This window comes from Bacillus rossius, assembly GCF_032445375.1.
Source record: "Bacillus rossius redtenbacheri isolate Brsri chromosome 9 unlocalized genomic scaffold, Brsri_v3 Brsri_v3_scf9_2, whole genome shotgun sequence".
Classification (NCBI taxonomy): Eukaryota; Metazoa; Arthropoda; class Insecta; order Phasmatodea; family Bacillidae; genus Bacillus; species Bacillus rossius.
The window spans coordinates 14,270,024-14,293,818 of NW_026962013.1; the positions used below are offsets into that span (position 1 = coordinate 14,270,024).

General features: G+C 38.7%; 2 protein-coding genes across 8 annotated transcripts in view; both read left to right on the top strand.

Annotated features, from left to right (window-relative positions):
• The first annotated feature begins 1,564 nt into the window (after positions 1-1,564).
• Positions 1,565-7,145, top strand: LOC134543086 (zinc finger protein OZF-like). 7 transcript variants are annotated; one of them, XM_063387865.1, is made up of 2 exons: positions 1,565-1,688; positions 5,185-7,145. In XM_063387865.1, the coding sequence occupies exon 2, from the start codon at positions 5,283-5,285 to the stop codon at positions 6,564-6,566; it is 1,284 nt and encodes a 427-aa protein (XP_063243935.1). In that variant the 5' UTR covers positions 1,565-1,688; positions 5,185-5,282; the 3' UTR covers positions 6,567-7,145. The 7 variants fall into 7 exon arrangements, with proteins under 7 accessions (XP_063243935.1, XP_063243936.1, XP_063243934.1 ...); XM_063387866.1 differs by having other exon boundaries at positions 1,565-1,684; XM_063387864.1 differs by lacking the exon at positions 1,565-1,688 and adding an exon at positions 1,741-2,096.
• The window catches only part of LOC134543088 (F-box/LRR-repeat protein 8-like), a 35,320-nt gene continuing 18,100 nt past the window's right edge, over positions 6,576-23,795 (top strand). Inside the window, exons 1-5 of the mRNA XM_063387867.1 lie at positions 6,576-6,665; positions 14,945-15,336; positions 19,301-19,677; positions 21,156-21,314; positions 22,468-22,632. Of these exons, the coding sequence (XP_063243937.1) occupies positions 6,663-6,665; positions 14,945-15,336; positions 19,301-19,677; positions 21,156-21,314; positions 22,468-22,632 (1,096 nt within the window). The 5' untranslated portion in view covers positions 6,576-6,662. The remainder of the gene's footprint in view (positions 6,666-14,944; positions 15,337-19,300; positions 19,678-21,155; positions 21,315-22,467; positions 22,633-23,795) is intronic.

Here is a 23,795-nt window from a genome sequence, read left to right on the forward strand (position 1 = left end):
TTGTAGGAAGGTCCCTATATGTCAGCTCTATCGGTATGGATGGCCAAAAGTGGTGAAAAAAAATCATGTTTATAGCAAAAGCCTTAAAAACCACACTTTGGAGGCCCTCAGAGGCCCTGGTGCAACCGCTACGATGGTTTGCTCACATGTAATAATTTTTATTTATTCTATATACTTGTAGGAAGGTCCCTATATGTCAGCTTTATCGGTATGGATGGCCAAAAGTGGTGAAACAAAATCATGTTTATAGCAAAAGCCTTAAAAAACACACTTTGGAGGCCCTCAGAGGCCCTGGTGCAACCGCTACGATGGTTTGCTCACATGTAATAATTTTTATTTATTTTATATATTTGTAGGAAGGTCCCTATATGTCAGCTCTATCGGTATGGATGGCCAAAAGTGGTGAAAACAAATCATGTTTATAGCAAAAGCCTTTAAAACCACACTCTGGAGGCCCTCAGAGGCCCTGGTGCAACCGCTACGATGGTTTGCTCACATGTAATAATTTTTATTTATTCTATATACTTGTAGGAAGGTCCCTATATGTCAGCTCTATCGGTATGGATGGCCAAAAGTGGTGAAAAAAAATCATGTTTATAGCATAACCCTTATAAACCACACTTTGGAGGCCCTCAGAGGCCCTGGTGCAACCGCTACGATGGTTTGCTCTTATGTAATATTTTTTATTTATTCTTTATACTTGTTGGAAGGTCCCTATATGTCAGCTCTATCGGTATGGATGGCCAAAAGTGGTGAAAAAAAATCATGTTTATAGCATAACCTTTTTTTATACCACACTTTGGAGGCCCTCAGAGGCCCTGGTGCAACCGCTACGATGGTTTGCTCACATGTATTATTTTTTATTTATTCTATATACTTGTAGGAAGGTCCCTATATGTCAGCTCTATCGGTATGGATGGCCAAAAGTGGTGAAAAAAAATCATGTTTATAGCAAAAGCCTTAAAAACCACACTTTGGAGGCCCTCAGAGGCCCTGGTGCAACCGCTACGATGGTTTGCTCACATGTAATAATTTTTATTTATTCTATATACTTGTAGGAAGGTCCCTATATGTAAGCTCTATCGGTATGGACGGCCAAAAGTGGTGAAAAAAATCATGTTTATAGCATAACCCTTATAAACCACACTTTGGAGGCCCTCAGAGGCCCTGGTGCGTCTTTTATGGCATTTTTACCTTCAATTATAATTTTAATTGATAGTATACACATGTAGGAAGGTTTATATATAGCAATTATCTCATATTTTATTGAATTAATATAGTCATGTTGATGTAAATGTCTGTACTTGTGTGAAATGACTTAGGCCGTTGTTGTTCCAAGTGCGCTGTAGTATGAGACACCCGGGCGGCCGGATAGAGCCAGCGGATAGAGCGAACTTCAGCACAGTTAACACACATTAACTTCACAATTTGTTAAACGGAGCTGGCCATATCACACAGGTATTGCAGCTGGCCATATAACACAGGTCATAGATAAGCTAGCCATATAACACAGGTATTGCAGCTGGCCATATAACAGAGGCACTGTTGCTAGCCATATCACACATGCATTGCAGGGTAGCTATATAACACAGGCATGATGTGTATATGTGTACATGTGTGTTTTGTTTAGGTTCTTTCCTTCAGATTTTTGTTACATTTTTAAATTTAAATAATTGCTTTTAAAGTACGTAAGTAATAAGAATTTCATCCGGCATACATAATAAAAAGCAACTTGCGCTAATACTTTGATGTACTATCTGGTGGTATTTTTTTAAGCCTGTTTTGATTTCTAAAGTTGTTACCAGAGCGCAGTAAATGTGCCAAACCAAATGTTTTTGTTTATTGTTTTGATGCTTTGTAGTTTGAGATTGAACTTATGAAAGTTGTGGGAGTTCAATATTATATATTTATCCAGTAAGGCAAAGTGGCTCTTCTTGACTTACTACTCCTTCCAATACCTTCAATAACAAAAACAAACACCACGTTTTCAAACGAAAACCGGAAATTCCAATATCGTGAGTGTTCTGTTCTTTTTCTGTGTCCGAAGTACACAGGTTGGGACAAAAAGTTCAAATTGACGAATATCTTCGGACCAGGTATGTTCGGACCTTCGCCCACTTGACGCATGACGTCAGAGGGTTACGTGGACCAATCAGCGACGAGTGTCCTTCGGACGTTCGGACACAGTTTAGGACATTGCTGTTGTAGACGGGCCTTAATCATGAACCGGTCATTATAAAAAGCAAAGAGTATATAAGAAGTGTGAACTCAAAATGAAAGGTAAAGGCTCGGTAAACACATTGCAAAATTCGTTAGGAAAAACAATTGTTTCATTAAGCTGTGCTTTTTTTTTTTTTTTAATTGAACTAGGCGTTTATGAAACACTCAACTTCGAGATTTTAGATGTTTTTATTTTTGAACCTTTTTGAGGTTAGGTCGTCCCTAAAGCAAAGACAGCACATGTTTTCCCCCATGCATCTAATTGTGTGTTGATTCCCTGAAATACCTTGTATACTGGTTTTACTTGTTCATCAAGCTTCCAGTAACAAGATAAATATATTTGTAAAAATACGTACGTCACGGCTTTTCCGGAAAATAATAATAAAATTCCATAAATACTTTTTTTTTTTCGAAAACAAGAGACGTTATATTTAACCAGAAAACAGCGGCTTTATTCCTATCCGATAAACCATTTTTCATAGCTTACATTACAGTACCTATTTGTTGACACAACCATAGCCATTTTTTTTGTGGTCTTATATATTTAGAAACACAGGATCGGCAAGCCTAGCATTTCCAACAAGCCATTCCGAGGCTGTGTTTGGGCATGTTCTGTATAAATATTACAAAGTGGTTATATCAGGGAATTGGGTAAATCTGTATTGTACGGATTAGCGCCAAAAAAAATCGTACAAATATTAAATAACTTTCATTATATGCTATCTTACGTCCTCTTTTCAGAACCGCCTGCGGAGATAAAAAATTCCAATTACTTTTGGAGATATCGAATTTTTTAATATTCATTTTTTGGCGATTTTTTTAAAAAAAAAATTTTAAAAATCCGAAAATACCTTTATTCTGTGCTTTTTAACTTCCTCTTTTCATTAAACCCGGCGGAGATCAGAAAATCCAAATACTTTAGGAGATATGGAATTTTTTAATTTTCATGATGTGCACTGATGCGGCGTTGCGATGGAAGCCTACGATTCACACATCCTTCTGGACATACCCGAATACTCACGTTGGCAAGCCTTCTTTTCTTAAAATTAGCAAGAAGTAATTAAAAATACTTTAAAACACTGTGGATGGTTGGTTATATTAGGTAAGTATAGCTACATTAAAAAAACTGTAAAATCATTTTATGGTTGCTTAGCAAATAACTTTTTAATATGTAGCTATCCAGCGCTAGGAAACCGTTTACATGATTTCACAGTATTTTTAATGTAGCTATCCTAACCAAATCAACCATCCACATTGTTTTGAAGTATTGATAATGTAGCTAACATAACCTAATTGACCATTAGTTTTCATGAGTTGCATATTTCTTTACAATAAACAAAAAAAAAAAAAAAAACCGAAGATGCGCGATCGGGCGTTTGCCTCTCGTCTGTTGAAAGAAGGCTTGCCAACGTGAGTATTCGGGTATGTCCAGAAAGATGAGTGAATCGTAGGCTTCCCGCGTTCACCATTGTTGCTTGTTTACAAGTATGATTTTTTTTTTCTCGGCGTAGTTGAACGACTACATCACGTAAAATGAAAATTACGTGAGTTCCTACTGTTCATCCTTTTTCCCGGTTTGTTGGGTCAGGTCAGCTACATTATAAATACTTTAAAACTAAACAACCATTAAAATTAATTTTTATTATTTTTAATGTCCGTTCAGTTTCAAAGTATTTATACTGTAGCTGACCTGACCTAATCTACCTTTGTCCCGTTTTGTTATGTCAGGTCAGTTACATTATAAATACTTAAAACTATACAAGTAAAATTAATTGATGTTATTTTTAATTTCCGTTTATTTTGAAGTATTTATCATGTAACTAACCTTACTTAATGGAAAATTTCTGTTATTTAGGCATTCACGCACACACGGCAAAATATAAAATGGTGTCTGTTGAATGATTACATAGGGCTTGTATTGCAAAATAAAAACGGCGATATCTCCAAAAGTAATTGGAATTTTTAATCTCCGCAGGCGGTTTTGAAAAGAGGACGTAAAAGAGCATATAATGAAAGTTATTTCATATTTGTACGATTTTTTTTGGCGCTAATCCGTACAATACAGATTTACCGGGAAATTGGTCATTTAGATTAGGCTACCTCCATTAAAAACACTTAAAAATAATGTGGATGGTTGGTCATGTTAGTATAGCTACATTAAAAATACTGTAAAATGTATTTAATGGTTGTTTTAGAATTGCAACGTAGTGTAGCAACCAGTTCACACATGTCCATTCCGAGGCCCGAACAGTTTCGAAGTTCATTGAAGGTTACTCAAGTTCGCAGCTCGCACTAGCAACTTTAGTTGCGGATATAAACACACATAAAATATGTCTATATCATCTTTCTTAGACTTAAGTGATGGATAAATTAGAGAATAGTCTAACTACATTTAAAATACTGTGAAATTGTGTCAGGATAGCTACTTCTTAAGTTGGTAGTGCCTAAGCAACCACTAAAATTATTTTACAGTATTTTTAATGTAGCTATAATAACCTAACCAATCGTCCACAATGTTTTAAAGTATTTTGAAAGTGGCTAAACCAACCTAATCGACCATCCTCACAATTTGACTAAAGTTCTCTAAAACATAAACACACAGACCCACATGGAAACAAAAAATTTTCGGCCGCCACATCAATACACAGGTATCGCAATGTGAGCTATAAACTGTGACTTCTCAGAAACCAGTAGAAATTTATCAACGCTAATGATTAAAAAAAATTTGGAATTTTATTATTGATTTAAGTAAAAGCCACAAAGTAAGAATTTTACCTTAAAAAAATTATTTATCGTGTTACTGGGTGCTTGGTGAACAAGTAACACCATTATCCAGGCCAGCAGTTTAAAAATTCCCCTCTCTCAACAATAAGTGTTAATCAACTACGTAATTAGATTGTGATGCTTTAAAGATACTTTGAAGAAGGTAACACTTCCATATTCTTTTTTATTATTATTTTGCAGGTTGTTAGTGCTTCAGTTTCCTCAACCTTTGCAGCTCATCTTGTCTCCCGTAGCTGTGGATAGTTTAAACTCTTTTACTTTCAAACATTTCAAGCTCTATGAACAAGCGAAATCCTTCGGATTTAACAATGAGTGTTTCTCCTCTTCTTGAAAGTGTGGTGTCGAATGACTATTCTGACATAAAAGTTGATATCTCTACTGATCCAAACATACTCGCATCAGGCGTGAGAGCAAAATCGCAAGCTGAAATAAAATCGGAGGTAATTGAAGATTTACAGGAGTGTGGAAAGTTGTCATCGAGCATCCCTTTTGATGTCAAGATAAACAAAGTGGACGATATAGATATTGATGAGCCCAACTACGACCAGCCGCAGTCAGATTTTAGTAATTTAATTGAAAATTCAGCTCCAAATGCTAATGAAAACCAGATTGGTGAGGATTCTGAGAAGTCCAAAGGTGAAGAAATAAATTTGATGACTGGTTCGGGTAATTCCAGTGTTTTCCTTCCGTGTAAATTATGCAATACAAAATTCAAAACAAAATCGTTACTGCAGAGTCACATGAAAAAAAGTCATAAGAATGCAAAGACTACCAACAACATATGTAAAGTGTGCAATAAAGAATACGAAAACCCATCTCAGTTGAATGTTCACATGAGGTATCACGACAGACCGACAGATTTCACTTGCGACATGTGCGGTTATGCAGCAGTTCACCGGACCGCCTTGACGGTTCACCAGGCGACGCATTCCCGAGAACATAGGTTCAAGTGTGATGTTTGCGGCCAAGGTTTCTATTTCAAGTGCCAACTGAAGATGCACATGCCGGTGCACACGGGCGAGCGTCCGTACGTGTGCAAGCTGTGCTCCAAGTCGTGGAAAACGTCCGCCAGCCTGAAGATACACACGTCCGCCCAACACCCGGAGCCGGGCGGGGACAAGCCTTCGTGGGAGTGCGAGACGTGCGGCAAGACGTTCGAGTTGAAGCTGCTGCTGAGCAAGCATAGGCAGAGCAAGCACCGCGCGGCCGAGCCCAGGAACCTGTGCGACCTGTGCGGCAAGGCGTTCACCACCGCCGGCAGCCTGAAGGTCCACAAGAAGAGCCACGCGGGGGAGAAGACGGTGCGGTGCGACACCTGCGGGAAGGCGTTCCTGGACCGCAAGTACCTGAGGCAGCACGCCAGGACGCACTCGGGCGAGAAGCCCTACACGTGCGACCACTGCGGCAAGTCATTCCGCCAGCTGAGCTCCATCGTGATCCACATGCGCTTCCACACCGGCGATCGACCGCACCGGTGCGCCATCTGCGGCCGTGGCTTCGTCACCAAGAATCTGTTGCTCCTGCACCAGAAAAACATTCACTCTGTTGAAACTATTCTGTAGTTAAGCATAGCTAATTAGAATTAAGTACAGAATGATGGTGGGATGATCAGCCTTGTAGCTGGATTATACACCAACCTTCGCCACGAGTAGATAACCATGGTGAGTGTGGGGAGAAATCAAGGGTTAGAATTAAATAATTTTTTTTTTTACTGTTTAAGTTTAAACCAGTTTTTTTTTATCACATTAGTTATTTTGGTTCTCAGCATGTTCAAATGAAAGCCATAAAAACATTCCGCTTTCTGCCACTCATGTTGAACCAGAAAAGTTATAACATCAAAGAACTGAAGTCCATAAATATGAACATCTGACTGGGACCTAACCACAGAAAGGATATTTCCCCATGGGAAGAATTCTCCATAGAATGGGTGTTTCTTACAGAATGGGGATTTTACAGTACAGTCAGGGATTTACTACAAAATAGGAATTTACTAAGTATTTATTTATTTTTATTTTTTAATTTTTGGAGTAGTATTTAGTTGGGTATGATTTACAACTTATTCAGATACTTTAAATGATGATATCTTGATTAGTTTATAACTTTTTGGTTCCTGTAAATCACAATAAACATTAATGAGCAAACCTTTATTGTTATTAGAATGGAATTAGACCTTTCATTAAAAAAATTAAATTGTAATCAAAACAACATTATTTAAAAATTCCATTTTTTTTTTATAAAAACAATTATTTTAACAATATTGTGGTTTAAATCAGCCAACCCAGGGGAAAACCCATGCAAGGTGATACTGCACTGGCTTGCCACTACCTTCCGCTGCATGGAAGGGAAGGGACGACACAGTAAACAGTCCTGAACCCAGAAAGAAAATTTTCCATAAGTTAAGAATCCCAGTCTTGGCCAGGAATGGAATCTGGGACCTTTGGCTTACGGACCAGTAACTCTGACCACTGAGCCAATGTGTCGGACAATGCAGTATGTGAAATATTCATTACCGAAATACATATACTGTTTTTCTAGAATTAATTTGGCTTCCGTAACAATCGTAAATGAATGTTTTACTGACACCATTGTGTTGCATTTTTTTTTTTATCACAGGTAACAAAGAGCTTGATAAACAGACAAGACATTACAGTTATCAACAGAAAACCATTTGTCTTAGCTCTCCATACTTGTCCTTCCCATTCGTCCAGCTCTAGGTGTTCTGCGCAGACAAAAGTGATGATGTTAGTTCAACGTCCTCCCTACGAGTCATAAAATCCTGTTATAATCCTTCAAATATCATTTCCAGTTACATTCTCAAGAATAAATAAACTAAACATTTTCAGCAAAAATTGTTTATTTTAGTGATGGGTCAAATCCCAGTTTTCTTGAATCCAAATATAGAATTTGAATTCCAGAGAGTTCCTCAAATATTCCCCTCGAATCTGAATCTAGGTGTCAAGGAACAAATATAAAATAATGTACGATAATTGAAAAATATTAACTATGATGCTGAAATATTCTACCCTTTAAATAGACATTTCAGAAAATAAGTTTCAAAAATCTATACGTATTGTAATTTTATCTATATAATTTCTTGTTAAAAGTGCAATACTTTGTGAAATGGTAACAGGATAGGTATGAAAAAAAATTGATGTATAGTAGTAAACTTCAGTTTACTAGTGTTGAAATTTTAGGAATATTTTTTAAAGAAATATTACCTACTGTAGTCGTTACCATGGTGTGATTTCCGGAAAAATTTTATATGTATAGATTTTTGTTTCATGGTCCATAGACCCAAAAACATCATCAACTCTAAAGTTAATATATATTTAGTCTGAAACATTTTCTGATACAACCAACCACTGCAAATGATGGGAAAAAAAGGTGTTAAAATACGAAAATAAATTCATAACTCCCTTAGTAAGCACACCATCAAATCCATTCAAATTTGTTGTAAATCTTATGTGTATTTAAAACTTTTGTCTGAAACAATTTTTGATAATATAAACAATTATTGCAAGGGGTTAAAATGACCTGGTGTTGAAATAAGATAATAAATTAAACTTCACTGCCATGTATGCAATTGAATCCATTCTTATTTTTGTTTGACTTTCTAAATATTGTCTAAAACTTTAGTTAAAAATAAATTTTTATCTAACCAATCATTACTACAAGGACTAGAAAATATAAGGTTTGAAAGTATGCTGTCAAATCCATTATAATGTATTTTATAATCCTTTACCTAGGTACTTGATCTAAAACTTTGGCTGGAACAATTTTTGATAAAAGAAATTATTACTGTAAAAACAGGGGTTGAAATTTAAAAAAAATTCAAAACTCTCTAGTATCAAATCTGTTCAAATTTATTTCAAACCATCTTATTATCGTTAACCTTTGTGCAAAGAAAATTTATACAACCACGTGATTAGTGCAAGGTATGAAAAACAGTTTTTTAAGGTCAAAAAAATTGAATAATTACCTTAGTTGGGATAATTTGTAATTGGTTCTATCATTGAGTTAAACATAATGTTCCAGAATTTTATAGAAGTTTCCAAATATTTCCAGAAGAAATAGGTACTTTTAAATCTACCTTGCCTGTAGGCTGTGCCAAAAGGAATTTTTCTTTTTACTTTATTTCCTTTAATATTTTTCTTTCAATATTTTTCCTCAAATATTGAATCCTTTGAATACTAAGGATTTGTTTGGCACATCCTTAGTTTATTTACTTGTATGTTGACGGATCTGGAGCAAAGTGTTGTAGCTATGGAAGATTGACAGACTAAGGGTTGAACTTTGTAAATACAGAGTTAATTTTTTTACAGAGACTGAAAGGGTTAAACAGTAATGTTCATCTGTGTTTTTTCTGTCTTCAGAACAGCTTATTCAAACTGTGTTGATGTTCGATAATCCAGCCAAAGTGCTTGTCCGAAATGACCAGATAGAGGATCCTTCATATTACCTTAATTAATTCACAACTGTGGGTCATCACAGAACTGTAATTGTTTAATAACAAACATTATGAGAGTTATTAATACATATGTGACGTTCATGTTAAGTTTCTGTTTTGTGTATAATAAAAGTGAAGGTTGCAGCGATTTCTCCATGATGTGGGGATTCTGTCTGTGTCATGTCCCCTATTTCTCACAAACAACTGTGTTCCTCATAGTATGGTTTTACAGTTTACTGTGTTTCAAAATTATGTCTCATTAAAGGTCTATTCATGAAAACATAATTTGTAAATTGTGCTCACCAAATAAATTTGGACATACGAAGAGAATGGAATGACCTCAAATTACTGATGATGAAGAACAAAACTTTTTTTTTTGTTCTATGATTAAACTGAATCTAACAATGCAAAAAAATTAATACATGACTGACAAGCAGATGTTTTAAAGGATGCAAGAAAATGAGTTAGTAGTGTTAACTTAGCAGGTGGATGTGTTGCAGACACTAATCATAAAAATTGGTGGGGGGAAAAATCTTAAGTCTGTTGAACGTACGAGTTCGAGCTTAGATAACATTGCAGATATTGCCATTGGCTAGTGGGTTTTGTTTCGAGTGCTCCTATGGCCCCCTCCACCCAAATGCACGTATTTATTATGTCATTGCTTCATTCCAGGTCGTCCTTCAAGTACTAGCCCTAAGATTAACTCCCACTTACATGCCATCAGAATAAAGATTATGCAGTGGTCATTGATAAACCAAAATAACATTGAAATGCAAGTAAAATTACCATGAAATCATTCATTTAAAATGCTTAGTAAACCTGAATTGATCCGAATTTTCACATTTTAGTTGTTAAAATATTATGTTAAAATAACTTACTACATATATCATTATTCTAGACTTTCATTTAAAAATTTGATAAATTATTGACTTTTAACTTTTTTTCTACATATGTATGATTTTTGAAATTTACTGGGGAAAAATTAAAATGTTAGTATTTTTTTTATTATAATATTGAACAAAATTAAACTCTTGTCTGTTACTACACAAATTGGCTACAGCTTTTTACAGTAAACCATAACAAGTAACTATTTAGGACAAATGGTTTTAGCATGTTGTATGCATAGTTTGTATTTTAATAAAAATTAGTGATGGAGGGTTAAAATTTGGATTTTAAACACCAGTATTAGAAAGAAAAAATAATGTTAATTTATTTTCAGTGCTAATAAAGAAAGCATTTTCATACATATGTTTAATATTTATTAATATAAAACATTTCCTAAACCTTTGTATGTTAAATCTAAAAATTATAATAAAAGACTGTTACAGTACACTTACATTCTGCATGCTCATTAGTGGAGCTACACAATTGGTTTATGTTATTCTCTTGTTTTAGGTCTGGGCTGACCTGCTTTATACAAGATGTGTGTAGCTTGCAGGATGTTCTGGCTCCAGATGAAATGTCTGTAGACGACCAGGACACAGACATCAAAGTATTGTGGGATAGGAACAAAAATGAAAACCGTGACGAAGAAAACGTGCCCCATCAAGCATTGACCCGAGTGGGCGAGGAATCTGGAGGAAAAACAGAGGAAAACTCTGCCCTGGTTTTGGTGCCTTTCCAGAAGAATGTTATTTTGGTACCTGAAGGACCACAAGATTACTACCTGTGCCAGCACAATTTCGACAATCAAAACGTGCTTATTGAATTTCAAATGAGTTCTCGGCCAGAGGCCTCAGAGACTGCGGGTCTCGAGCGGAGTCACGATTCTGAAATGAGTGAAAGTGTAATGTCCGAAACACACGGCAGTCCCGAGGGTGACGGTGGTGTTATGGAAGAGCCTGTCTTAAAACATGATAGTAAAAGAAAAAACATTGACATTTTGAGAAGTCATTGCAGAAAAACTCATGAAAGGAAAGGAAACTACGTGAAACCTTCTCAGATAGCATCTAATCCAGCGCCATATACATGTTGGCATTGTCCCAAGAAGTGCCGTAACCGTGATAGCTTATCGCTGCACGTGATCAGTGCCCACCGGAAGAAAACGCCACTGCCCTACGAGTGTGGCGACTGCGGCAAAGCTTTCGAGTGCGAGAAGAATCTGTCTTCTCACAGGCGGAAGAAGCACCGTGAAGCAAGGAACCAATGCAACGTTTGCACTCAGAAGTTCCTGTCCGTGATTGCGCTGAACAAGCACCGGGCGATCCTCAGGAGCGGAGTCAGTTGCTACAAGTGCAAGAAGGATTTCTCGTCCGTCTGCTCTCTCGGTCTGCATCTTCACAACTGCACTGACACTGACCAAGATGCAGACAGCCAAATTCTGCCACATGCTTAAAAGTGATTATAATAATATTGTGAACCTCAGCATTGAGGAAAAAAAGTTCTTATATTTATTCTCAAAGATTAAGTGAAACCAAAAATTTTGTTGCGGGTAAATGTATTTATCTATCGATAGATAGACTCAAATTGCCTTTACATAATGAGCCTTTTTTATAGTACACGTGTTTGGGTAACCACTTATTATTGGTAATGTTGTGTTTTAATACACACCATATTCCACCATATTTCTCTTGTTTTCTCATTAGTCCTCCCGCAAGTCGGGATACCTAGCCTGTCCAGTATCCCCTACATTACATCTCCCTTTCTCACTACAATAAGACATAACACTGAACAATTCTGAAACATAACACATCACTGCAGCCACTCTGTCCTACTGTAGTTTCTTCTCCGTAGGTCTATTTGCTGAGATCTTTTCACTATGTCCTACTGCAAGTTATGATGACTTATTCTCACTTCTGGACCTATTTGATGCTTGGTCTCTCTCACTGTCTTCTGGAAATCCATAGAATGGATAATAAACTTCCAGTGCTCAATCTTTCTCCTGCTTGGCACAAGCTTCCCCAACATTATCATAAACATTTTCTTTTAATATGTTTTGTGCATGCGCTTTTCATCTTGTTGATGATATCTGATGTTTTTTTCATATGCATGTTCAATGGTTGGTTTTACTTGTTTGAGTATGGGAAATGTAGTTTTGCAACAAAATAGTTATGACATGCAACAAATAAAAACTGTAATTTTTTTAAAAATTGTTTTTATTTCAAAGAAAGAGATATTATTAGATGTAAATGTATTACTATTTGGTTTTTGCATTTGCTGATTATGTGTAACGGATATCAAAATTTTATTTTCTTTAAACGATGACAAGCACGTAGTTTTCAATTATTTCTTAAATATGTCCATACCTAAGTCATTATATTTTTAATGATCTAGATATGATATGTATGGTTTTACTTAATTTTATCATATATTATTTGGTAATTTTTTTAATACATTTAATAAATTCTCTGATACATTTTTAAATCAATTTTTGAAACAACAGATACATATAACTATTGATTTACACTCGCAATTGTGCTTTCACCTGAGGCAAAGAGTCCTCCCCTTTCTCGTAAACACCTCCCCTCCCTCCCTCCCCCTCTTCTTCTTAGATCCGTGGCATGCCTCACTCCCAGAATTCCTTCCTCCAGCCCATTCCACTCCCTCCCTGTTTTTACTAGAAAGGCATGACTCCTGTTTCCATTCACATCCATACCCTCTGGGGCCTCCACTCGTTAATCTTTCCTCCCTTTATACCCGCCTCTTGAGAGTCAACTACCGTCACTACTTGGTAGTGGCTCGCATCCCCACGTCCTGCCAGAACAGTGTGTCTGATATACAGCGGCGAACATGTTATGAATTGGAATAAATTCAAGCACCACATCCTTCATCAGACCTGTACTATCACCGTAAGGATGTGAACCATAATTTAATATTGCTTTCACAGCAGAAAACAGCAGACAAATGAAATTTAAGGATCATGATAGTGATTGTGGTGTCAACAAGAAAAATCAAAAATTGTGTACCACTGCATTTAATTATATTCATAAAAATGGGCTACCAAACATTTTACAATGAAATGACAGTAAATGGTATGTGAACATATTATAAAGGAATAAAATAAATTAATATTTTTAACTTCAAATAATCATATAAAGTAGGTATTATCATCTTTAAAATGCATAATTTTGATGTATAAAGGCATCATGTGCATGACTTAAAAATAAGTTGGCCATTTAAATACTTATAATCAAGGTACCTTGTTTAGCAATGTTGTGACTAAAAGAATTATAAAAGAAATTAAAAAAAAAAAAAAGGAATATTTAGCGAGCTTATCTAAAATAAGTGTTACACCGAATATTCATACAGGACTTTTATATTACCTGGGGCGTAGAAATTTACACTACTTAAAATGATGTAGTTTTTCCCTACAAAATTACTCAATATTATGTTCACTGGCCAGTTCTATTCATAACAACATTCCACATTACTGCAGACACTCAAATAAAATTGTTCCGTGTATAATGTTTCTTGCGTGGGGTGGGAATAAAATGTTTTATACGGTTCCCAAAATTCAGACGGAAGACAAATTACATACTGCAGGGCTTCATAGCAAAAGCATGTACTAACTGACGAGCACGCCTAAAATATTGTTCACAGTACTTTTTCTTGATCTTTGCTTCATCAAAGTTCATATTGCTCATACATGCCTAACATAAATGCCTATTAAATGTTCTCTTCATAGATTGAACGTAAACATGCCCAAAGCCAAAACTTGGTAAAGTACACACTAACTGGCAATGATGAAAAATGGGTGTGGCCATCAAACCACGCGACAGCTTAACACAGCTGTCCCGGCAATCGTTGTACACCGCTCCCACTCGCGTAAATCATTTTTATAAACGTACAATTACATGACCCCGCAAACGTCTCTTAAAACTCTTGCTGGATTATTTTATGTTCCCCGAAAACGCAAAGCAAACGTGCCGCGCGGTGACCTCCGCGCCGGTCTACAAGTGACTGTCCAATGTTAAGTTCATTTACACTCTCCCACTGCCCCTCCCACCACTCTCTCTCTCTCTTCGTGCCGTGCAGACCAGTAACACCAAAAACTTTGGATTTCAAAATTAAATATGTGCTATCTTATTTCCATGCCCACCTAAATATTCATACTAATTTTATACATTCCTAAACTTTACATATTTAAAATAAATTTTGCATAATTCTACTTTCATAATTCACTCGTCGTAAAGCTGGATACAACGCCGGATACTTCAGCCAGCTCTTTATAAATAAATAAATAAATAAATAAATAAAATAATGTATTTTTATTACCTGGTGGTGACAAATATGTTCCACTTCTGTTTGGAAAGGTTGAAACGCTGGAGGTTTGTGTTAACTGTAAATTTTTATAATGATTATTAAACAAGATATTGCTAACTGAAAATGAACTTGTTTTTAAAGTGATGTGAATTTTGTAACATCTGAATTGTTGATACTGCGCACATCTGCCATCTATGGGACAGGAGTGTTGCAACACTGGGGGCCGCAGCGCGGCAACAGGGGGTGGTTGCCGCGGCGACAGCCATGGCCAGGGAGGGGTCGTGGTCGCAGCTGCCGCAGGTGGCGCTGCTGGAGGTGGCTGGGTGCCTGGGCACCCGGGACCGCGTGGCAATGGGCCAGGTATGCGCGGCGTGGCGGCACGCGCTGGGCGCGCCGTGCAACTGGCGCAGCGCGGACGTAGTGGTGAACGAGGACCTGCCGGGGGCCGTCGCGGGGGCCGTGGCCCGCCACTGCCGCCACGTGCGGTGCCTGCGGCTGGCGTGGCGCCGGCGCGACCCCGCCGGCTGGACCTGGGGCGGCCACGCCCGCGCCGCGGAGAGGTTCCTCGCCGCGCTGGCGGAGGGCGCCGCGCAGCTGCGCGAGCTGCACCTCGTCGACTGGGCGCACGGCTACAACTGGGGCAGCCGGCCCAGGATCCTGCGTGCCGTCGCCGCGTTCCTCAGGTGACGTGCCGACGCTTCTCGCCACTCAGTTGGTTACAAGCAATCCCAACAACAAGCATAAAGACTTCGGACTAGTCTAAAAAGGTCTGGTAAACTAACTTTCAGCTGATGTTACCGCAGAATCCATAAATAAAAAAGACACAATTTTTGTATATGGTACGGCATTATAAAATATTAAGTAACAAGCTTTTACAAACCATTTTTTGAAGTCCTACACTGAATTTTACTTGCTGATTCCACCAAAATGTCCAGTAACATGCAAACCATTTGAGCACCCTGCCTGTATGAGGAAGAGGCTTTTAAATTTTACGCTGAAATTGACTTCATACCGGCATTGTTTTTGTGCCTCATATCTAAAGTGAAAGCACAATAAAATGTTACGGAATTAAATTTTTTCGTAATAATAGTTGACTGTATTTATGAATGTGTGCCTAATCCCTGAACTTGGTCAAATACAGTGTAACCTCAGTGCTTTCAAATAAAATCATTGAATACTGTATTTACCGGCAGAAGGGTCGCCCCTGCATATGGTTAGCATCTATAATTTTGGGTAAAAAAATCTAACATTTTCACCGTAAGGGTCACCCTCAAATATAAGTCTTACCATAAATCTGTCTCCAGTAGGGTACAAGTGAAGTCTTTATGGCCCATGTCTCAGCTTATTGCCGGGTAAGAAAAACTTCACCGGTTCTTCGTCTCACCCCTTTACATCCTTTATCAACCAAGAGTATTATTTTTTACACTCATGTTTCCCTTCCCGTCTATATTTTTTTTTACGTCTCCTTCTGTTAGAGAGAAAGATTGCATGTGCTCGATATTTTTTTGTCAGTTCCTCCTATGAAAACAAGGACGACCTTTTTAGCAGTTGTGTATTTGAAACTTTGCAGTACAAAGTGTGGGAAATCTCTCGTCAAAAACAAATTGAGCTAGGTAATTGTGTATGGTGCCAGTTGGCGGACATTTGCAATGATAATGGAGGGAGGTAGAACCACAAACATAGCTGCATGTCCAAATGCACATGCACCCCTCCCTCCTTTCTCCCAGTCCCTGGCTGGTTTAGTTTTAGATTATCCCCTCTTACTGAGCGCCAGCCCAGCGGCAAATGACCACGTCACTAACCGGCGGTGACAGGCAGTAGTCCGACACAGCTTAACGGTGTAATTCACGATGCTTTACACACACTACTGAGCTATTTTAACTAAACAATTTATACTTGCTCGTAACGTATTTATTGAAAACCAACAAAGGCTAGTTATTATGCACATATTCAACCCCACAGTGCAAATTTTTTTTACCCAAAATAAAAAAAATTGCATAAGGGCTACAGTACATGCTATTAAACAAAATATCTGCATAAAATATGAGACACCAGAGTAAATACTGTAGGCCTAATATTCATGTATTACCTACGTAACGGATTTTCGGAAAAAATTACATAATAATAATTATAATTATAGGGATTGATTGCACATGCAAGGTGCCTGGTGAAATATTTGCAGCCTCATTGAACTGCTTGTAGGTTTTTTTTAACTCATGTCATGGTGGAAGTAGTGTCAGTTATAAAATCTCATTAAACACTGTCTGATGTAGATTCACGCAATAAGTTCCTGATACATCATTACTATTAACTTAAAAATTTTATGTGTCAAATTACTAATTTGAATTTATTAATTAGAATGAAAATTTGTGTCTGGTGGAGTACCATGTGTAAAAAAAAAAGCATGCAGTGCAAATCTGTACTAATTGCAAGCAATTAACCACAAGTCATCTCTGAATAGTGTGCTTGTATGTTGTCCATATTTTGGCCTATAAGCATGCAGAAAGCCAGAAACTTAAAATGTACAGAAATTTTCCTTTAAAAATAGTTTTGATGTTGTGCCGGAAATTTGGTATTTCGACACGTTTATATATATATATATATATATATATATATATATATATATATATATATTACTATAATTTTAAATTATTTTAAGAAATTTTATTTTTCTTTATAATTTGGTTACTTTGGGTGATTTACACTTTGTTAGGCTGGTGTACCCCCCTTAGTTAAACTTTGTGCCAGTAGACAGAAGCACCTTTCCCAGATACCTATAGGATCTTTTGCAGATCTAAGACTTTGTTGGCAGCCCGTTTGAAATTTCCCTCGCTTACAGGCACGTCCCAGGCCTGTAACGTTACTTCACTTCATGACTAAAACTTCATACAGCAGCTCTGGACGAGCTGTTACCATTTCTCAGAGGCGAGCTGACCATAGCCTTTACCGTCACGAATACGTATTAGCTTCACTTCCCTGGAGTCACGTCATGGACGCTAGTTCCCAGCGTCGTTGCGCTTTTGTCCACCCCCCTTCCCTCTCGGTTCTAAGAATTCGCCTAAGACCAATGACCGGTCATAAACCCCAGCAGACAGCAACCGTCTCCAAGGACGCCTTGCATAAAAAAATGTGTGTGCCAAGATGGACCGCACACGACATCTAGTGGCAAACTCGCTAACCGCCCAGCCAACGTACCCTGTAGGACGCCAGAGAGCTGCACCTGACTGCCCCTTTATTCCCTTGTTTAAGCAGACGCCTTGGGCGAGTCGATTCTTTTTTATTTCAGACACCCCTCAAAAGGTAGCGCTAAGGTCTGCCAGTACTACCAACTTCGAGACATCAGTCAGAGTTTTTTTATGACGCCCACTCGGGGAACTTCGGAACCTTTCGGTCCGGACTCCCAGTTCCCCCCCTCCTCCACTTTTGATAGAACATTTACTTTTAATTACGAGATGCGGTTCTTCGAAAGACACTTCGCGTCGCGACTGCAGAAGGACCGTTTGTAATTATCGGTGAGTCAACAAGACACTCCAAGACTTCCATCCGGCCGCAACCAACTATGTAGTCGCCTAAATAAGGGATGCTATCCCTGGAATTTTTTTTAAGTAGTTTAGTCCGTCTGCTTAGTACAAGAGTAATAGTTATTTTTCTTTTAAATTATTTCTTTTGAAATCATGAAAACATCCGCGCCCAGCCGCGTATTTGCGGGACCCAGTTCCTGGCTGGCGACGCATTGGTAAATAGAAGCAGACTTCCCTGTCTTCCCCCCTCCCCCCCCCCCTTGACTTTGCGGGCATTTTCTGCCCCGTATACTGTCTGTGTACAAGTTCTAATCAGTTTTGATTCGGACTGTTCGCAGACAGGGTCCGAGAGCCGGACGCCGAATTGGCATTTTCATCTCCCTTCCTCAACAGGACACAAGCGCCCTGGCATCAAGTTCCCGCATGATCTCCGGGAAACGAAGCCCCGACCTCCGGTGCTACTGTATCTTTCAACCTTTTTTTTGAACTTTCATAAATTACGCCGTCAGACAAATTTCATCATATCAACATAATGTCTGGACTTTAAGTACATACCTATACTGGGATAGTTTAAATATATTTGTATTTTTTTATTGGTTTAGATATTTTTAGTAAATGAAACTTTTTATAATTGAAATTAGGGTCGACCCATGTTTTTTTTTCCTGAATATACCTGATATCTGTTTAAGTACTTAATTGATATTGTATGTTTTTTTTTTAATACCTGTTATAAATTTTTCCTTTAATAAATTTGACATAATTATATTCAGACGGAATCACACCTTGTTTCTGTTCATTTCTAATAACACTGTGAAACCTAAAAGATCCACCCAGCACAATGTTTACGTTTATCACAATTTCGCAAGAGCAAGCGGACCCCCCCAACCCACAGAGAACTAGGTACGCGCCCCAGGTTCGGCTGTTTGTGCAGCCCTGACCGCGGCCCGGCTGTTGTCCGGCCCTGACCGCTGTCCGGCCCTGACCGCGGCCCGGCTGTTGTCCTGGCCCTGACCGCTGTCCGGCCCTGACCGCGGCCCGGCTGTTGTCCGGCCCTGACCGCTGTCCGGCCCTGACCGCGGCCCGGCTGTTGTCCTGGCCCTGACCACGGCCCGGCTGTTGTCCGCAGGAGCCAGGAGCAGCTGCAAGTGCTGAAGCTGTGCAACACCAACTTCTCCGTGAAAGACGCGGCCAGGCTGGTGCGCCGAGCGGGCGGCGCGCTGAGGCACCTCGGCCTGTGCCGGGCGTTCGGCCTCGCCAAGCTGCCGCCCGGCACCGCGGACTACCTCGGCCTGCTGCGGCAGCTGCACGGCCTGGCCGTGCTGGAGCTGGACTACTCGAGCGTGTCGGGCGCGGCGCTGGGGCTGCTTGCCGGGGGCTCCGGCCCGGGGCTGCGCGCGCTCCGGCTTGCCGTGGACCAGCGGGACGTGGCCCGCGCCGTGCCCGACGCCGTGTGGGGCCGCCTAGCGGCCGCCTGCCCCGCGCTGCGCGTCAGCATCACCGTCGGTGCGTCGTGGCCCCCGCATCCCCACGCGGTCGCTGCAGACGCAACACAGCATGTGCCCAAACATTTCAATTACGAAGAAAACTTTATTTTGAGACGGCCGACTTGGCTGGGTCACTATTGTCGTGATTTTTGGAGCTCACGCGGACAATCCAGGAGCCCCCTTGAAACATTTCCCTTTTAGGACATTTTTATTTTACTTCAGTTAGTATGGTTAAAAAAAAGAATACTGTCGCATGCGTTTCTGTATCTTGTGAAGGTTTTTTTTTATACAGTACACTCCTGATTATCTGCGAAATTAAGTGGCAGGGCCACCGCGGATAGTGAAAATCGTGGATAATCCGCAAAGAGCCGAAAATGGGAAACAAAAAAAAAAAAAGAAACATTAATTTCAACTTAAAAATCTAAAAATGTATGTACAATAAACATTACAATTAACAGTAAAAAAAATTTAATGTTGCTAAAATTTTTGTATTTTACTGAATAATTACGCATGCCAGCCTACTGTGTGAGTTCCGAGAAGGCCTGTGGCGTTTTACTGTATACTGCACACAATACACTCGTCAGTAGAGTTCAAATTTGCTCACTTGTAATTAAATACAGATTTACATATTTGCTGTATTTTTTCGTAGCATGCGCGGATAATAGGGAGTTTACTGTATATGTTTTTATTTTATTTTAAAGTTTGAGATTGTAATTTCACCAACACCTGGCAAATGAGGTTTTGCGTCTGCAGCAACAAAATTGTTGTCCGATGTCTTGCCCCGGGTTTGAACTGCAGTGGAGCAAAATTTTGAGGGGTGTCCAATGTGATCAGACTCTCATGTGTATGCATACGCACAAGTCACATTGTATTTGTTGTCTAATTACTCATTGTTAGTACAAAAAAAAAACATAAATTTACATTTTGATAATCAGTCACATAAACACTTTTGAAATAACTTTTCATGTTCTTTAAAATTCTTCACCATATGTTTGTGACAAATTTCCTTTTGATTTTATTCTCACTGCAATGTTTCTTAATTCCTTGTTTTAAGCGGTACAATTTAAAAAAACAGTAAGCTAAGTTGATAAATATGGTTATAAAAGATTACATAAATACAATCTTTTTAAAAATCTTTAATACTATCACAAAGTGATTGATTATATGAACAATCTAATGTTTGATGTAAAATTTAGAAAAGTGAACCCACTATAGTAAAATTTTAAATACTTTTCTGGGAAATATGTCCCTAGGAGTAAATGCCCACTTTTTTCCCTACTTCTGGACTTATTTACAGTGTTTTGTTGCTGTTGATCTCTTCTCTTAAACCTTAGGTTAATCCCCTTACACTAATATAATACCACCTTTCCTAGAATTAAGAGCCACTTTAATTTGAATAAAGGATGCACCACAACATAATACTTTAAAAGCCATATTTTTACAATAAATTTTTCTATGTAGCACGTTGCCACTGTCTTAACAACCATTTCTCTGCAGTTAATATCAGCAACCATGAAGACCTCCTGGTGTTCCTTCTGCCGAGTATTCCGCTGCATAGCTTCAGCCTGTCTAGCGGAGCAGTTTGGAACCAAAACCGAAGCCGAAAATTCAGACACACTCTGCGTCACATTCTCAACTGCTACTGGATGAGACTTGGTATGCATATGCACAGACCTCAGATTGACAAAATACAGTGTACACTTTATTTCAGCGTTGAAGTAGCCAATCGGGAAACACTCCCCTCTCAGGCGAGATTGTTAAAAAGGCAGAACTTGCAATAGCCTCAGTAGGTAACTCTACACTGATGATGGCGACTGCAATGTCGACCGAAACGTCGGTGTTATATTCACCTTGGACGTAGGAAAATAATATGTTTTTAAAAGATTTTTGCAGGACCGGTGGTAAAATTTAAGAACATGTGAAATCCCTTAAGCAATATAAACCAAGGATCTGAACCGTGATGTGGGTTTTTATTTAAAATTGTTACATTATTAGTGTATCTTGCATTATTTTTCAAAAAGGTACCAAAGGAAGTTGAATGTTTTTATTGGTTCAAAACTTAAGTCGACCGTGGATACTAACTGAGTTATATTTTTAATTCTGTATTTAAACACCAGTAAAAAATAATTTTATATAGCACCGTTTATCTTATAATTTTTGTATAGTAAATGTTAATGTGTATGTGATTTCAATGTGCTATAAATTTTTATTTAACGGTTGCAATTATAGGTCGAAAATAGAATGTGATATTGCCAAAATCAGGGAAAAAATATATAAGCTTAAATTCAGGCAAATGTGGTACATAGTTGTTACTTCAGAATTAGTGTACTTATGCAATTCTAATCATGCAACAGTATGTCCATGCCAGGGTGTGTACAGGTATAAAAGGTCATGGGTAAGTAAGGAATTTAATATCGCACACCATTTTGCTGACTTGCCTTTTGTTTACTGACACCTCTATTCAGATGATAGTCATATGTTAAATATGTACAAATATATGATGACTGTGCACTTAAATCATGTGGTAGTTGTAATTATCTCTGACAACATTTTAGCTTTCTTATTTAAATTTCCGTACATTTGCGCAAATTGTAGAAATTTCCTTAGTACTTTGCTAATGTTTCATTTTGCTTAGGTTTATATTACTTTAAATATTACCATTTTGATAAAAAAAAATGTTGGAAAAATTTACAGTACTTATAGGTCCTGAGAAATTCCTGAAATTCCTGTATTTGTATGACTGATCTGAATCAGCCAAAATACATTCTGTGTTAATAATGAAATTTCTTCTTGCAACACAATGCTGCAGTCAGTCTTCACTTGAACCTCAGAAACAACATGGAGGTGTTGGACGACCTTATCCTGGAAGTGATTGAGAGCTGTCCTCGGCTGCTCAACTTCAAATTTGAAGGAATCCTCTACGACTTACACACCATCAAGGACATATGTGACCTGCACCTATCCACCAGCACCAGTAAGTATAGTCTCTGTGGTGTGTTTAAGGTGTATGTTCTTACTCAAGATCAATATGTTTCTCCTCTTTTCGGAGCTTGTTTTCTTTGCATGGAGAAAAACGCCTCAGTGGGCAAGATGCTGGACTCACATTCCAGACCCGAAGGTGGTATGTATTCTAGTTAGGCCGTCATGATTTTGGTGTTCATAGATTTTAGGAAATCATTCCCAGGGAATTGCTAGGATGACTCCACATTATACTGTCACGTTATTTTCCGACTTCACCCTAGCTTGTAATGTGTCAGACTCTTAACTACTACCTCACTGACAAGATGTAAAATGAAATGCCTACCTACCTACTCTGGGCATTTAAACATATCCAAAACTCTGCTCCAAATTTGTACCATTCACAAACAGTAATAATGTTGAATCATTTAAACTCTCCTGTTGAGTGAATGATCATTCTGCATTTCATCTACCACCTACTGCATTTCTAGGCTCTCTGTTGCAAGCATCAATTACCCTGTACGTATTAAAACGAGAAAAAAATATGTTAGATGGGCTTTAATTTCTAGTCATAATGTGTTTTGGGCTAAGATTGCTAAAGTATGACGCTCATGTGACATGGATCGTAAGTTTGATCCCAACTCCTGGAATGACTCATGTTATGAACATCAAATTGGTAACACAGTGGTTCAAAAACCTGTTATAATCTTCGGGTGTAGATCATCTTAAGCCTCTGCATAAGCGTTTAACATGTAAGCCTGCCGTCGCCCGGGTTCTCGTGTTCGAGACTCGGCGGTGTTCCTAGCGGGAAGGCTGTTCTCTTGCGGGGAAACGTGTCCGGGAGGGCGCCAGGCTAACGCGGTGGTTAGCCACGAGGTGGGTCGTGAGGTACGAAAGCCCCTGCGTGACCCACTAGGAACGGCGGCGGTGGTGATGAAGTGAGGGATCCCTAATGCCTGTTGCCCCACTGGCCCTACACAGCATAGGACGCATGGTGAGGTTCAGAAATAACGTACACGGCTTTGCACTGTCGTTCACATGTCGCGCAGGGAGTGTGCGGAGTGGACTTTTAATTACGTCGGCAAATTACACTTGCAATTACATTCACACGATTTCCCTACATAAAGTACACTGTCAATTATACACTAGGCGCTCTGACGCGCCGTCACTAACGTTACG

What these genes read in the sequence shown, in the direction of transcription:
- LOC134543086 (XM_063387865.1), top strand. Translation starts at nt 5,283, where the DNA reads ATGAACAAGCGAAATCCTTCGGATTTAACAATGAGTGTTTCTCCTCTT.